Source organism: Erinaceus europaeus, chromosome 16 (assembly GCF_950295315.1).
Source record: "Erinaceus europaeus chromosome 16, mEriEur2.1, whole genome shotgun sequence".
In the NCBI taxonomy this organism is placed as follows: domain Eukaryota; kingdom Metazoa; phylum Chordata; class Mammalia; order Eulipotyphla; family Erinaceidae; genus Erinaceus; species Erinaceus europaeus.
In genome coordinates, this window is record NC_080177.1 from 77,026,467 (window position 1) to 77,042,614 (window position 16,148).

A 16,148-nucleotide genomic window follows, 5' to 3' on the forward strand; every position below is an offset into this window, starting at 1 on the left:
ACAGAGAGAAATTGAGAGAGGAGGGGGAGGGAGAGAGGGAGAAAGACACCTGCAGACCTGCTTCACCACTCGTGAAGCTTCCCCCCCTGCATGTGGGGAGCAGGGGTTTGAACCCGGATCCTTCCGTTGGTCCTTGCGCTTCACACTATGTGCACTTAACCAGGTGCACCACCACCCAGCCCCTCTCCCTCTCTTTTAAAATATAACATATTGGGGTTTGGGTGGTAGTGCAGTGGGTTAAGCACACATGGTTCGAAGTGCAAGGAACGGTGTAAGGATCCCGGTTCAAGCCCCCGGCTCCCCACCTGCAGGGGAGGGGTCACTTCACGGGTGGTGAAGCAGGTCTGCAGGTGTCTGTCTTTCTCTCTCTCTCTGTCTTCCCCTCCTCTCTCCATTTCTCTCTGTCCTGTCCAACAACAGCAGCAGTGACAACAATAATAACAATAACAACAAGGGCCACAACAAGAGCAACAAAATGGGGAAAATGGCCTCCAGGAGCAGTGGATTTGTAGTGCAGGCACCGAGCCCCAGTGATAACCCTGGAGGCAAAAAAAAATTAATTAAATAAAAAACATATTCCACAATTTGCACAGTAATTTTAATATGCTATGAATCCTATGCTTTTATGTTCTACTAGTTGAACACGCTAGTGAATAAGGCTGATTGAGGAAAAATCTAAAAATAGATACTATCTCCCAGGAGAGAGAATGGAGACGAGCCGGCGAAGATACAGGAGTTGTGGGTGTGGACTCTCCAAGGGGAATTCACGTATATGTGTCCGTTAGTTCTTCTGAGGACTGCACCTGTGGTTGAATAGGTGTTCGGCACAGCTCTGGGGAGGATGTCATCAGAAAGGATGAAGACACCAAAAGGGAGCGAGTAGGGTAGCGAGTCAAGCAGGTGAGGCGAGTAGCCAAGAATGGGCTTCCCTAGAGGGTCAGGGCTCCTGAGGTCAGGGCCCAGGCTGTACAGGAAGGCTTCTCCCTCCCTCTTTCCTCACAGCCCCAAGATCTGCCCTGAGGAGTCAGGGAAACATTGCAACAGCTGCTTTTTTAAGGACCCTGTCCCTTCAGAGTGTCCTACCTCCCTCCCACCCCCCAATCTGTTCTCTGGTTAGAGTTGTGTCAAGCGGAAGGCAATTTGGGGCTTATTAGTGCCCCAGGGAGACATGGAACTTGTGTGCTGGGACCCAAGCAGCAAGAGTCTTAGCGGCAAGCTCCAGCCGAGAAAAAACTGAGGAATTGTCTCACCTAATTATAGGGAAAGGCCTTCTTTGTGTTTGCAGTTCAGTACGGTTGTCCGATCGCTTTTGATCGCTTTTCTCCATTCGCTGGCTCAGGCCATGCTGGAATTGTGCTAATTAGAAGAGAAATGGACAGAGTGATCCTGTCAGCCTTGGTTACTGGTGGGGACAAAGCAGAATATTATTCGGAGGCAATGTTTTGTTAGAGCCCTTTTCCTGGCTCTCATTAGAAGGAAGGGGCCCACCGGAGGGGAAGGTTCCGAATGCCTGGCCTGGCTAATGGAGCACTGGGGTGCTCACGTGCTAATTAACAGGCTCTGCCAGCACTTGTACCAACCAGGAGCATCAAGGTTATGCCTGGGGCCGCTGAAGCCCTCAACTGCCCCTCTCATGAAGAGGAAGACCTGGGAAAGCTTAAGAAGCCAGGATGGTCATGGACTTATCCCCAGAGCAGGTTCATTTCACCAGAGGGCCTTGGGAAACCTCTACCCCCAGAGAATGGGAAGACAAAGGTTTCTTCAAGTTTATACGTTTCTGACTGGCCTATACCTGACTTTTCCTCAGACAGGAAGAGTCAAGCACAGGTCAGTCAAAACCTATAAACTTGGAGAGGCCAGAGGCGGGGCTGGGCGGTGGTGCACCAGGTTAAACGCACATAGTTCAAAGCTCGAGGACCTGTGCAAGGATCCCAGTTCAAGTCCCCAGCTCTCCACCTGCAGGAGGGTTGATTTACAAGTGGTGAAGCAGGGTGTCTCTCTTTCTCCCTCCCTCCCCTCTCAATTTCTTTCTGTCCTAGCCAATAAAAATGTGAAAAAAAAATTAGATAAACTTGGAGAGACCACTGTTTTTCCATATTTTGCCCAAAACCCTCTGGTGAAGTGAAGCCCATTTAAGGGTAAGGTAATCTTACTACTCTCTCAAGGGATGAAAGAAACAGAAATTGGAGAACAAAACTAAACACTTGGAGATGGTGTGTCTCAGAAGTTGAGGGTCAGTAAAAAATCATGTTAATCATGGTCCAGGAGGTGGCGCAGTGGATAAAGCATTAGACTCTCAAGCAGGAGGTCCCAAGTTCAATCCCTGGCAACACATGTACCAGCATGGTGTCTGGTTCTTTCTCTCTCTCCTCCTATCTTTCTCACTAATAAATAAATCTTTAAAAAAATGATGTTAATCTAGCAAAATAAGTAAGAAGATGAAAGACAGCTACCAGATGGTTTCACTCATAGGCAGAATCTAGAGATGATTTACATGAAGTTGCCCCCTCAAAAAAAAAAAAAAAAGCAAGCAAACTAAAACTTCTTTACAGTTTTATTTTTTCTTTATATTTATTTATTTTCTCTTTTGTTGTCCTTGTTGTTTTTTATTGTTGTGTTAGTTATTATTGATGTTGTTGTTGTTAGGAGAAATGGAGAGGACTGGACGACAGAGAGGGGGAGAGAAAGATAGACACCTGCAGACAGCCTGTGAAGCGACTCCCCTGCAGGTGGGGAGCTGGGGGCTCAAACCGGGATCCTTGAGCCGGTCCTTGCGCTTCGCGCCACGTGCGCTTAACCCGCTGCAGTACCTTCCGACTCCCGCAAACTAAGACTTATGAGAACTGTGGTGGTTACCTCTGGGAGGCAGGGATACAGAACTTTGGTGGTGGGTGTGGTGAGGTGTGGAACTCTAAATTGTAATCTTACAATCTTATAACAAACTATTAATAAATAATGAAAAACAACAACAACAATAATAATAATAAATGATGTTATCTAATGCCTGAGCTCATCCTCTTGACCCACCTGCCCATTTCCTCACTTCCTGTCTGCCTGCTTATCTTCTTGAGATGCCTTGATCTTGGAGGAAACTGAGGGGACCCGAGCATTCCACTAGAAATACAACTTCTCAGTTTCATTCCAAAGCACCCATCAAAGTCTGAATACCTACCGGAATGCCATAGGGACAGTGGACTGGCACTCACCAGTTCCAATCACAGTTCCATCTTTATTTGGATGAGTCTGGAAAACTGAGGAGTTTCAAGCAGCAGCTGCTCGAGAATCAACAAGAAGTTAGAAAGGCTTATTAAAAAAAAAAAAAAAGCAAAAAAAGCTAAACGAGTCACAGAAAGGTAGAGAAATGAATGGTGGCATTTTGACCATCAATGCAATTAATATCTTGCGAGTTTTTAGTGTCCTAATGATGGTCGTAAAGTCAAGCAAATTAGTGCAGGTCTAAAGCCCAAGGTCAAAGTGAACAAGCAATACAAACTATGGGAGAAAAAGATTCAAATGTGATTTGAAAACTTGGGGCTAAGAAGACAGCTCAGTCTGATTAGAGCGTCAGCTTTTCATGCCAGAGGCCCCGAAGTCTCAGCTTTAAATCTCAGCATCTCAGCACCACCTCATGTCAGAACTGAGAATTCTGGTGCTTTCTTTTCCCCTCCTCTTTCATTCTCACTCTCAAATATATAAAAACATTAAAAAAAAAAAAACATTTGAAAATGTGATACCAAATATTAATGTTATGCTCCTCAGATTAGTACAATCTTATAACAAATGTTACAAGGATGGTCTTCAGAATGGCAAAGTGAAAGGGAACATGAATGGGTGAGGAACTAACTAATATTTAATTAGAACAATAACCTCTGAAGACGTAGCGCACAACATTCATAACACTGTCCCTGTTCAGTCAGCCATGTTTTTCTAGATCATAGAATTCAGATGTTTTCTTAGTAATAAAAGTGAATCAAAGACACTGAACAACCTGCTTCCTAAAAGTGAAGTATTTTCTCTAGAAAGGTATGCCTGGTCCCAGCAGGTGAGCTACAGATGGGAGATGGTAGTACTGGTGAACACCTGCTGCTCTCTAATTCTTGAAGAGGTAAAGAAACGCACACGAAGGGCTGCAGCGTCAGGGCAATCTGTGTTTTCTTTCTGTCGTTCTTGCTCTCTTTCTTTTTCTTTCTCACAGAGAGAAATGCTCAGCTCTGGCTTATGGTGGGGCTGGGGATTGAACCTGGGATCTCAGAGCCACAAGGATGAAAGTCTTTTACATAACCATTACGCCGCCTCCCCGGCCCTCTCTTCCTCCCTCCTTCCCTCGCTCCCTCTCTTTATTTCTTCTTTCTTTGCCTTCCTTCCTCCTCTTTTCTTCTTTCTTTCTTTTTCCTCCTTCTTTCCTATTTTGATAGGCCAGAGAGAAATTGAGAGGGGTGGGGGAAATAGAGAGGTAGAGAGAAAGACAGACAGCCACCTGCAGGCCTGCCTCCCCATTCATGAAGCATCCCGCCTGCAGCTGGGAAGCGGGGGCTTGAAACCAGGTCCCCGTGCACGGTGATGTGCGCTCTCAGCCACCAGGTCCCCGTGCACGGTGACGTGCGCTCTCAGCCACCAGGTCCCCGTGCACGGTGATGTGCGCTCTCAGCCACCAGGTCCCCGTGCATGGTGATGTGTGCTCTCAGCCAGGCGCATAACTGCCAGGCTCCACAATCTTCACTTTCAATCTATCAATGTTTAACTGGAAGCCTGCTAAGAGATAAGTTCTGAGTCCCCAGATCAAAGAAGATACTAAAGAAGAACTAGATGTGTAGAAGATAGTCACAGCCCTGAGGTGGCTTATAATTGAGTAGGACAATCAACTAGATGTGCAGGTTACTTAAATGGAGGGTGAGTGTGGTTAAGAGTCATCAGGATAATGTGTGAAGTGTCGTGGGCACTCAGAGAAAAGGCTCATTTGTTTCAGAGGTCTTCCAGGAAGGACAGGCTCACATGTGCAGAAGGGATGTGACTTTCCAGAAGCCCAATGGCATGAACAAAGGTACTCAAGTGAGGACTGTGAATTGCTCAGATTAACTGAAAGAGAGACTTCGGATACTGCAGAGGAAGGAAGCCACACTGGAGGGCTGACTAGGATTATATGAACAGTCTTTGAAGGCAGGATGAGAGATCCAGACTTTATTAATAAACACAAAGATGTATCGAGGGCTTCTAAACCTGCTTTGGGCAGCTGAGTGGTCATGAGCCAGGTGGCTGCCAGGACAGACTGGAAGCTCTGAGAGCAAGTAGCTGATCACAAAGCCCCAACCACTCACTGTGTTTTAAGGGAAAACAGTCAGTTATTTATCATACAGCTACATTTTCTGACATGGTCTGTGCTTTAAACAGGCAATGTGGGCCTTTGAGGAAAAACTCACTCTTATAAAAGGGACATACTTTATTATGATGTCACAGAAATGACCACATACAAAGAATAATCCTCTAATATCCTGTAACACATACTCACACACATTGTACATAAATTTATATTACCAATATAAAAATACATCATCAACATTTCAATGGATGACAAACATAAAACCAATAAATATCGTAATTCTAAAACATCTACTTACATAAGTGCTGGTGAATAAGATGACAGAAAAAGAAGTGAAAGCAGACCAAAAACCAACTCTGCAGCTTCCGGTTACAGGTGCCAGTCAGTTTTGGGAAAGTCGTTCAACAGACTCCACACAGGTCTCAATCCCCATGCACTTGAAAGTGCCAAACATTATCAACTCTCATCAACACAGCAAAAGGAATCTGACATCATGGCACTATCTATCTTGCCCATTTAGACTCTCTCTTACAAATACACACACACACACACACACACACACACACACACACACACACACACACACTCACTCTCTCTCTCCAACCGCATTTAGAGATAAAGGAATGTTAATAATAAGTTTATATTAAAATCAAAGTCTCTCCAATATAACTTTCTATATAGCACCCAAGCTGAATCTTTTCTTCCTCACACTCACCCTCTGTGTCTTGTGTTCAGTCCTCCCCTTTTTTAATATGCACAGCTGCATGGGTAGTCATAGAGCCGTAACATCAGGAAATGGTGAACGCACCAGCTGTTATTAAAGTCAGCAGCATTGTGGCTAAGCACACTCAACCAAAATCCTGACCACTTCTTTGCTTGTGTTCAAATGCCATCAGATGACTGCCACAGAGGCGGTATTTTCAGAAAGCTTAGAAAACTCCACATACTTTCTAAAAGACTGTAGAGGCTGGGAGTTGGCTCCTAGGTGAAATACAGAAAACCATGGGCTGGACTTCTAGGTTCTAACACAGAGAACAGAGATTGACAAAGAGCTCCACAAGGGTTGGGTTGAAGTTAGGAAGCTGTTTTCCTTTTACCCGTGTTTCTGTCATACTCTGTACGCACTGTGAGAGGGAACATGGGAGGCAAACCATTGCCCCATCCCACAGCGCATTCCTGTAAGGACAGAACTCCTACAAATAACCCCATTCCAGCTTCCAGGCCATATAACTTTCTTGCTTGACCCTATAATAGATCAACTAGAACTCACATCCTTTCTGCTGCCTTTACATTAGGCTTAATGTCTAGAACCCAATGCAACCTCACAATGGTCTCTCACCACACAAGCTGATTGGGATGAAGACCTCATACTTTGGGGTCCATCCTCTTTTGTGGGGTCAGAACCAACAGCAGGGGAGGGGAGGTGGGGAAAAGGATGCATTTAGAGGATAAGACTATTATCAGAGGTGTAGAGTTTTTAAAAACCGGTGTACATGCCAATAAAGACACTGGCTTCTCAATCTGGGGATTCCTGGAGTCTGGTATAGACCGGAGAGGTCACAGGCCAGCTGCTGGCCTGGTCCAGAGATCTCTATCTGGTCTCAAGTACAACTCAAAAGAACCCCTACATTCAACAGGTCTCAGCCGACTTTGCCATCACCGGATCAAATCAACTGTAAGATGCTGAGGCTCCTGAATCATTTCTGGAAGAAAGCAGGACTTGGTCTTTACGCTGCTCTACCCTCTGGTGCCAAAGCGGAGAAGCTGACTGAGTAGTGGCGCTGATCCTCGGCTGCAGCAGGTTCTTCTCTGGCCGACGAGTGAGCGTCTGAGAGGTGCAGTGTGCCAGGGGCAAGGGAGAGGGTCAGTCCTGGAGGCACGTCCTCCGGCCTCTCCGAGAAGCTGTGAGGTTTCCGGAGGCCGAGCTGCACTTGCAGGCGAGTGTGATTCCAGTCCCCAGGACATCCTGTCCACCAGCAGCTGCTACTTCTTGGGTTTCTCTAGAATGTTGAGGAATTTCCCTCGAGTCATTTCTCTGGCTGGAATCACAAAGAGAAAGACAGCTCAGTGAAGACCTACCATTTGAAAAGGTGGGGGGGGGGGTCACAAGAAGATTTAAGCTTAAAGTGCGGATTGATTTAAACTGTGTAGAGGGGCTGGGGAGATAGTCTGATGCTTTTGTAAGACTTTCATGCCGGAGGCTCTGAGGTCCCAGGTTCAATCCCTAGCACCACTGTAAACCAGAGCTGAATACGGCTCTACTCTCTCTTTTCTTCTGTATCTTTCAGATCTGAATCTCTCTGATTAAAGGTAATAAAAAAAATAAGAAAATGTACTATAGGTAAAAATAAACAAAGCAAACGGTGTAGAAAGTCACTACCATAGTAGATTCTGCCACCTCTAACCAATGAACACAAGCCACTACTGACACAACTCAAGTTTGTATAAAAGCTGTTCTGGTGGCCTGGGAGGTGGTACAATGGATAAAGAGTTGGACTGTTAAGAATAAGGTCTTGACTTCAATACCCAGCACTGTACATGCCAGAGTGATGTTGTGGTTCTCTCCTTTATCCTTTATACATAGATCTACTTTTAAAAAGGTCTTCTGGGAAGCTGGGCGGTGGCACAGCAGGTGAAGTGCACGTGGCACAAAGCACACCACAGTGTAAGGATCTCGGTTCAAGCCCCCGCTCCCCACCTGCAGGGGAGTCGCTTCACAGGTGGTAAAGCAGGTCTGCAAGTGTCTTTCTCCCCCCCTCTGTCTTCCCCTCCTCTCTCCATTTCTGTCTGTCCTAACAATGACAACAATAATAACAACAACAATGATAAACAACAAGGGCAACAAAAGGGAAAAAATAAAATTAATTACTTTAAAATTAAATTAATTAATTAAAAAAAATTAAAATGAAAAAGTAAAAAAGGTCTTCTGAAGTTGACAGTTGCTTAAGACACAGGTCAACTAAAGGAGATTTTATCACCCATTCACCCTTAAAAAAAAAGTTATAGAAGCGCTCACACTTGACAGTGCGCAAGGACCGGGGTTCAAGCCCCGGGACCCCACCTGCAGGGGGAAACCTTCACGAGTGGTGAAGCAGGGCTGCAGGTGTCTCTCTGTCTCCCCCTCCCCTCTCCATTTCTGTCTCTCTAATAATAAAATGAAAAAGAAAAAAAAAAGTTATAATATCATAAATCATAGCCATGTGTCAACTATTGTCCTGTAACCATTAGTCCGCCTATAAAGTGATAAAATATACTAACGATAAGGCTGCTGCTGGCCCAGCGAGCATGGAGCTCGACTCAAGCATGCAGTCCCGAGCTTCACCCACAGCACCGCAAATGCCAGTCATGCTCTAGCCTATCCCCCACCCCTTTATAAATAAATAACGAAAGACACCCCCCCCCCCCCCGTAAGAATGAAGCCTAATATTCATGTTCACTATTCTGAGGGGATTTCTTGCTGGAGGCTACACTCTAACCAAGATTAAAGTCTTCTCTGGGTCTCTGGCATCTTGACAGTCAGAATCTCCAGTCAGAATCAGAGATGGTTCAGTCAGTCTCTCAGTAGTGGTGGTCCCTGGATGCTGCAATATAACTGTTTATATTCCCCCAGCGCAGTTCATCCGTGGATAGTGTAATAAAGCGGGGTTTATGGAGTTTTGGTCTTCTCTCTCTTGGCATTGTCGGTCCTTAGATATTTAATATTGCCAGGCAAGGTTTATGCGTCTTTCTCCTACTTTCGGACTATCAATCTTTGAATACTGTAGTTTCGAGAGGGTTTACACAGCTACTTTCCTACATACGGTGCTCTGCAGGAAAAGTAAAATGCTTCTCAATTATAAGGGCCACTCCACAAGCCCGCAGTGTTAGTTCTGTCAAGCAAATCCTCAAAATTTGTCTGTGCATGCTATTCCCTTCACTCTCCTCTCCATAAGACCATCCTTTGAGATCTCTTAAAGGGACCTAACTGTGTGAAAGTTTCTGAGGTCCTGGGGTCAGAAATGTCGACTGTGCAGTGGGCAGAGAGCAGGTCTTTGAAAGCCCAAGAAAACACCTCCACCGTGGTCAAGTAAGTGAGACAGAGGGGAGGTGGGGCAGGGTATAGGATCTGCATATCTGCAACCCCCCTCCCCAGGTTTGATCCCTGGGGATGCAGAGGTTGGAGACATGCTCTGGCACCTGTTTCTCTCGTAAAATAAACAGGTAAGTAATATTTTTTTTAAGGTGAGGTGGCTACAGAGAAGCCTGCAAGGATGAGAAGGGTCTTTGCCTGAGTTACCTCACTGCCTTTGCCTCGTCCAGAACAAACAGTGCTGCGAAAACGAGCTCCACTCCCCAGCCCACCACCACCTAACAGTTACTGGTCTGTTTGTACAACAAAGAAATAAACCAGCAGCAACTCTGTCGCCACCGGAAGGCTTTAGGTAAGTGCAGTTTATTCAGTTCCCATCTTTCCCAAGTTCCTAAGCTCTGACAAAAGGAAACGTACATTATATTAACCCAAGATAGAAACCCCAGTCCTAGGTCCTGTCTAATGTGCTCAGGACTCCACCTCAGCCCAAATCCAACTGGCCGCTCCTTTTTAAGTAGATGACACCAGATCCTACAGAGACAAAATTAATTCCCTTATGACTTGCTACTACTTGTTTCTATACTTGTCTTCCTCACCTCAAGTGTAAAGCCCAGACCAGAGATTCTGTGGAAGGTACTTGATTTCACCAGCACTATGCAGAGTGCTGTACAAAGTATCTACTAGACCCACAACACAGTAAAGTTCTTGCCTTCCCTTTTGCAGAAAAACACTTAAGACTTGTTTTTTTTTATTTTGTTTTCATTTTTGTCCCCTCCAGGGTTACTGCTGGGGCTCAGCGCCCGCACTAGGAATCCACTGCTCCTAGAGGCCATTTTCCCATTTAATTGCCCTTGTTTTGCCTTTGTTGTTGTCATCCTTATTGCCGCCATTGCTGTTGTTGCTGGATAGAACAGAGAGAAATCAAGAGAGGAGGGGAACATAGGGAGAAGAGAAAGATAGACACCTGCAGACCTGCTTCACTGCTTGTGAAGCGACCCCCTGCAGGTGGGGAAAATAAGACTTGTTATTGGCTGGGGGTCGGGTGGTAGCACAGCAGGTTAAGCGCATGTGGCACAAAGCACAAGGATCCCGGTTTGAGCCCCCGGCTCCCCACCTGCAGGGGAGTCACTTCACAAACGGTGAAGCAGGTCTGCAGGTGTCTGTCTTTCTCTCCCCCTCTCTGTCTTCCCCTCCTCTGTCCATTTCTCTCTGTTCTATCCAACAATGATGACATCAACAAGAATAATAACTACAACAACAACAACAACGACAGTGAAAGGATCCCAGTTTGAGCCGCCGGCTCCCCACCTGCAGGGGGGTCACTCCACAGGAGGTGAAGCAGGTCTGCAGGGTCTTTCTCTCCCCCTGTCTGTCTTCCCCTCCTCTCTCCATTTCTCTCTATTCAACAACAATGACATTAATAACAACAACAATAGCTACAACAACAACAAAAAAAATCAACAAGGGCAACAAAAAGGAATAAATATAAAAAAAAGTAATTGTTAAAAAAACAAGGACAACAAAAGGAAAAATAAATAATAAAAAATTTAAATACTTGGTATTATTCAGTTCTCTACATTTTGAGGTTATTTATTTATTTGCTTCCAAGGTTATCGCTGAGGCTTGGTGCCTGAACTACCGATCCACTACTCCTGGAGGCCATGTTTCCCCACTCTGTTGCCCTTGTTGCCATTGCTGTTGTTGTTGGATAGGACAGAGAGAAATCAAGAGAGGAGGGGAAGACAGAGAGGGGGAAGAGAGAGAAAGACACCTGCAGACCTGCTTCACCGCCTGTGAAGCAACTCCCCTGCAGGTGGGGAGCCGGGGGGCTCGAACCAGGATCCTTACGCCGGTCCTTACGCTTCACACCATGTGCGCTTAACCCACTGCGCTACCACCTGGCCCCCTTTGAGGTTATTTTTAAAATTTACTTTATTTGGTAAGAAAAATCATTTCCCTGGATGGAACTAATGCCAGATTAATGGCAAGATGGGGACTAACTTCCCTAGAGGAAATCTAGACAACACTTCCTTGTCCCTGGGGGAGGTGTGAACCTCTTTGAGAGACCACAGGGTGTGGATGAAGTTGAAGTTCCAGCTCTTAGTAGCTGTGTAACACCTTGGACAGGCTACAGTCTCTGTGCCTCAGCTTCTGCATCTGTAAAAGGAGTAGCATGTCAATACTACCTATGCCCTGCCTTTTTCTTGTCCCATCAACATGTATGAGATAGTGGAGGCACTGGCCCACTTTTGCTTGCTGGTAAACAGTCTGCTTCTGTACTCAGTATCTCCTGCATGAGTGATAAGAATGGATAAGAATGGAGGCTAGGATAAGAATGGAGGCTAGGAATTTCAAAAATCCTGCTCCCTGGACCCTTTCCCTTAGTCTCATCCCATAGAAACTGACTTTTACCTCTGGCCAATGTGGGTCTCATCATTTATTTCTTCTGGATGGGTTTTCTACCAGATGGCCTTCTTCCCACTACATAGTAAGTATCAAATGTTAGTAACATACATCAAGTGCCCTTACAACATGGCTAGAAGCAGGTGCTCTGGACACCAGATATGGGTGATATGAACAAAAACAAAAATAAAAAGCCGGCAACTCTGCTGGATACAACAGTCCTGTCCCAAACATCCTGGGCCAGCAACACCTCTCTGTTTACTGCTGCTTCTTGTCCTTCAAAACCAACCCCCCCCCCCCAGTGCTGTACTGTTTATTTTCCCTAAATGGGAGAATGACCAATATCTTAGGACATAAAACAGCAAAGGACCCGATCTATGTGAGGGATCAACAGGATTTTAAAGGGAAAATAAATGGATGTTCCAAAGTCTCTCAGGGGCGAGCTCTCCTTGAATTTAACCAATCCTTTTTAACAGCCCCCTTTCCCACTCAATCATTCCTCCCCCCTTCAACCTAATCTAAGTACACAGAGCTGCAGGAAACCACCGTAAAAGTAGAAGTAATTCAAAAGACATCATCTTCTGCATGGGAGGGGAGAAAGTTTTCTGCTCGCCAGTCCCATATAGGAGATATACGAATTCGTGACATAGCTGCTCCCTAAAAGAGGGCTGTGCCTTATAAATCACTGCCTACACACCAGCCCCTTTTCATGCACTAAGAAATTGCTGTGGGTCAGGGGCCGCTCCAGAGCACGTGCCCTCCTGTTCACTTGTCATAAGCGATGTTAACATCTCTGATTAATTCACAGACCCCTTATTTCATTCTTCATTTCTTTCTCCTTGCTCTCCTCTCTGCCGCTGCGTGAAGATTCCTACCTACCTGCTACAGTAATCACCACCCACTGACTGCACCCCCGAAACCTAGTGATGCCAACCGTGCTTTTAATTTGCAAGACATCACACACAGAGGTAATTTATACCAACATCTGTTCATTTTTGACTTCTGAAACAAACTCACACATGCTGCTACAAAATCCCATTAGGAAGCGGGAGACAGCCTTCTGCTACTATTCTATATTCTCCTACACACACACACACACACACACACACACACACACACACACACACACACGCACCCCCCTACCTTCCACATGCAAACATCTTAAAGAAGAAAAAAAAAACAAACAAGGATTTAAATCTCCTTGGGAGAAAAGCCTCTAGAGATGTCTACCACATGTTTACAGAGAGAAGGTGTTTCTATTTCCCCTGCCTTATTCCATTCTTTCTTCCCAGCACTGAAGTTTTGGTGCAATTCTAGCTTTAATGGCCAGGTTAAAATAAATTGCTCTTTAGGATTTCCAGTTTCTTTTTTCTCTGTGACTTCCTTCCTTCCTTTCTTTCCAAACTGTGGTGCAGGGACCTTGCAAGCATGATACCACCTCTCCTGGGTCAACTTTTTTTTTTAATTTAATTTTTTAATTTTTAATTTTAATTTTTTTTTTGCCTCAGGGTTATTGCTGGGGCTCAGTGCCTGCACCATGAATCCACTGCTCCTGGAGGCCACCTCCCCCCCCCTTTTGTTGCCCTTGTTGTTGTTATTATCGTTGTTGGATACAAGAGAGAGAAATGGAGAGAGGAGGGGAAGATAGGGGGAGAGAAAGACAGACACCTGCAGACCTGCTTCACTGCCTGTGAAGCGACTCCCCTGCAGGTGGGGGCCTGGGACCTCGAGGTCCTTGTGCTTTGTGCCACGTGCGCTACTGCCTGACCCCCTATTTTTTTGTTTTTGAGAGACATGCAGAGAGAAACACCAGGGCACTGCTCAGCTCTGGCTTATGGTGGTGCAGGGGACTGAACCTGGGACTTCAGAGCCTCAGGCATGAGAGTTTCTTTGCATAACTATTATGCTACCTACCCCTGCCCTCCTGGTTCTACTTTTCTCATTCTTTAGCTCAGCAAGACAGAGGCTAGAGGGAGAGATGGACAAGAGGAGAGACAGCACAGTATTACCCCACTATCCATGGTTAGTGGGGTAATAGCGCTGTGGTTATTTCCACATGACGCTGGGGCTCAAGAAGCTTGCGCTGAGGAAGGTATGCCCTGTAACTGGTGAGGAATTCTCTTTGATCCCTTTCTTGGTTTTTCCTAGTTCTTTTCTTTCACAGTGTTAGAAGACTCAGACTGCTCGAGAGATTTATAGTCAGTAAAGTTTGTTGACTTTGCCCTCCCCCCCACACACACACACACACACAGCTCAGCTCAGCTCAGCTCATGCCGGTGCTAGGGTTTGAACTTGGGGGCCTTTGGTGTCTCAGCCATGAAAACCTGTTGTGACAATGGTATTACCTCCCTGGTCCTCTTAGTGATTTTCTACTTCTGGATCAACTCTCTAGGACTATAAGGCTCAACAGGAAGACAACGCAACCACCATATTCTAGTAACCATGCCAAGAAGAACATGCTGGTCAGCAGCTGCCACAGGGTATGTTGTGCAGAAGAGCAGCGTGACCCCCCGCGTGCAGTCATGGGTCACAGCCCCCTCAGTTTGTGGACAGATCCAGTCAGCTGACAGAGTCGCACCACAGGCGGACATGTGAACCGCTGCAGAGAATGTGAAGGAGGGGGCTGCACCAAGATGGCAAATGGACAAACCCCAATCAACTTCCAGGTTGTGGCTGTTTCTACGGCCCCTGTCAGGTCTGTGGCAGCTGTAAATGCTCGGCTCCACTAGGAGGCCAGGGCTGAAGGGAGGACGCCACCTTGCTTGCTCCGGAGGTGGCGTGTGGTTTAATATGATCTCTCTCTTCTTCAGACGCTCACTCACTTTCTCCATCCTGCATTTAGCCTTGCCTCTGGCTCCCTTTCCACAATGACTATCCCCAAACTGCCTCCTCTGCAGTAAATTTTCTAGTGGCTGGTTGAAAAAGATTCAGTGGTACAGATTGATTTCTCACTGGTGAGGGGATGAGGGATTACTAGAGGCACCCTGGGTAACGAGATTGGGTGCAGAGTCTCTCACAAAACCAGCCCTCTCCGCCAGGGATTTGCACCTTTCACCCATGACATATGGGTTTCATTACAGAAAGATTCCCAGATTATAGCTCTGAGGCAATTGCCAGATAAAATTCTGCATGGTCTGAATGTAAGGAACAAGGTAAAGATGAACTTTTTAATGAAATGGGAAAAACTCATGTTTGGTTTCTCAATTCCAAGACAAAGTACTTTAAACATTTCTGTGCCTCAGGATAATTAGAGAACATTATTGAGCTGGAGAAGAGTTACTTTCCTCTGGGTTCTCTCATATCCTCAAGAGTGACAATGGACTGTCTTTGAGAATCTAATATGAGTGGTGAAAAACAAAGCGTACAGCTTAACATTGTGGAAAGAGCTGGGCATACAGACTTGCATTCGAACCCCAGCACCTACACTGACCCTGAACCACTGAGTGCAAGTCATCCAACCCAAGTTCTGAGCTAGAGTTTCTGTGTCTATTAAGGTGGGATTAGCACAAAGTTTCTCTCCACCTTTCTCTTTCTCTCTCCACCCTCCCCCCCATAAATGCTAGTTAGTGTACTAATACTTATTTCTATCATTCCATAAAAGGCTATTTAAAGAGGCCGGGTGGTGGCACATGTGGCTGACCACATACATTACTTACTATGTGCAAGGACCTGGGTCTCTCTCTGCCTGCAGAAGGGGAGTTTCACGAGCATAGAGGCAGTGCTACAGGTGTTTCTCTTTCCTTTCTGTCTTCCCTTCTTTCCCCTCTAAATTTCTCTCTGTCCTAGCAAATAAATAAATATTTTTTAAAAGTTCACTTAAATATCAGGATACTTGATAGGAAAGCTACTATTCATTTCTTTTTCTTTTTGATTTAATTAATTTTTTTTTTTTGCTTCCAGGGTTATTGCTAGGGCTTGATGCCTGCACCACAAATCCACTGCTCCTGGAGGATACTGTCCCCCCTTTTTTGTTGCCCTTGTTGTTTTATATTGTTCTTGTGGTTATTATTATTGTTGTTATTGCTGTCATTGTTGTTGGACAGGACAGAGAGAAATGGAGAGAGGAGGAAGACAGAGAGGGGGAGAGAAAGACAGACACCTGCAGACCTGCTTCACCGCCTGTGAAGCCCACCCCCACCCCCGCGCAGGTGGGGAGCTGGGGGCTCGAACCAGGATCCTTACACTGGTCCCTGCACTTTGTGCCATGTGCACTTAACCTGCTGTGTGACCACCTGACCCCCCAGTGTTCATTTCTTTTGGAGTAACTTAACCCTATTTAAAGACAGACAGCTGTTGAGGTCCAGTGGTGGCACACCTGGTTAAAAGCACATATTGCCATGCCTGCCGACCTGAGTTTGA

General features: G+C 45.8%; 1 protein-coding gene across 2 annotated transcripts in view; it reads right to left on the reverse strand.

Moving 5' to 3' along the window:
- Positions 1-576: 576 nt before the first annotated feature.
- LIN52 (lin-52 DREAM MuvB core complex component) overlaps positions 577-16,148 on the reverse strand; it is a 102,176-nt gene continuing 86,604 nt past the window's right edge. The window contains exons 6-7 of one of the 2 annotated variants that reach the window (XM_060175483.1): positions 1,251-1,356; positions 577-803 (exon numbers count right to left, since the gene is read on the reverse strand). In XM_060175483.1, coding sequence (XP_060031466.1) covers positions 782-803; positions 1,251-1,356 — 128 coding nt within the window. In that variant the 3' untranslated portion in view covers positions 577-781. Of the gene's footprint in view, positions 804-1,250; positions 1,357-5,163; positions 7,357-16,148 lie in introns of those variants that run through there. The other variant, XM_007521727.3, reaches the window with a different exon arrangement.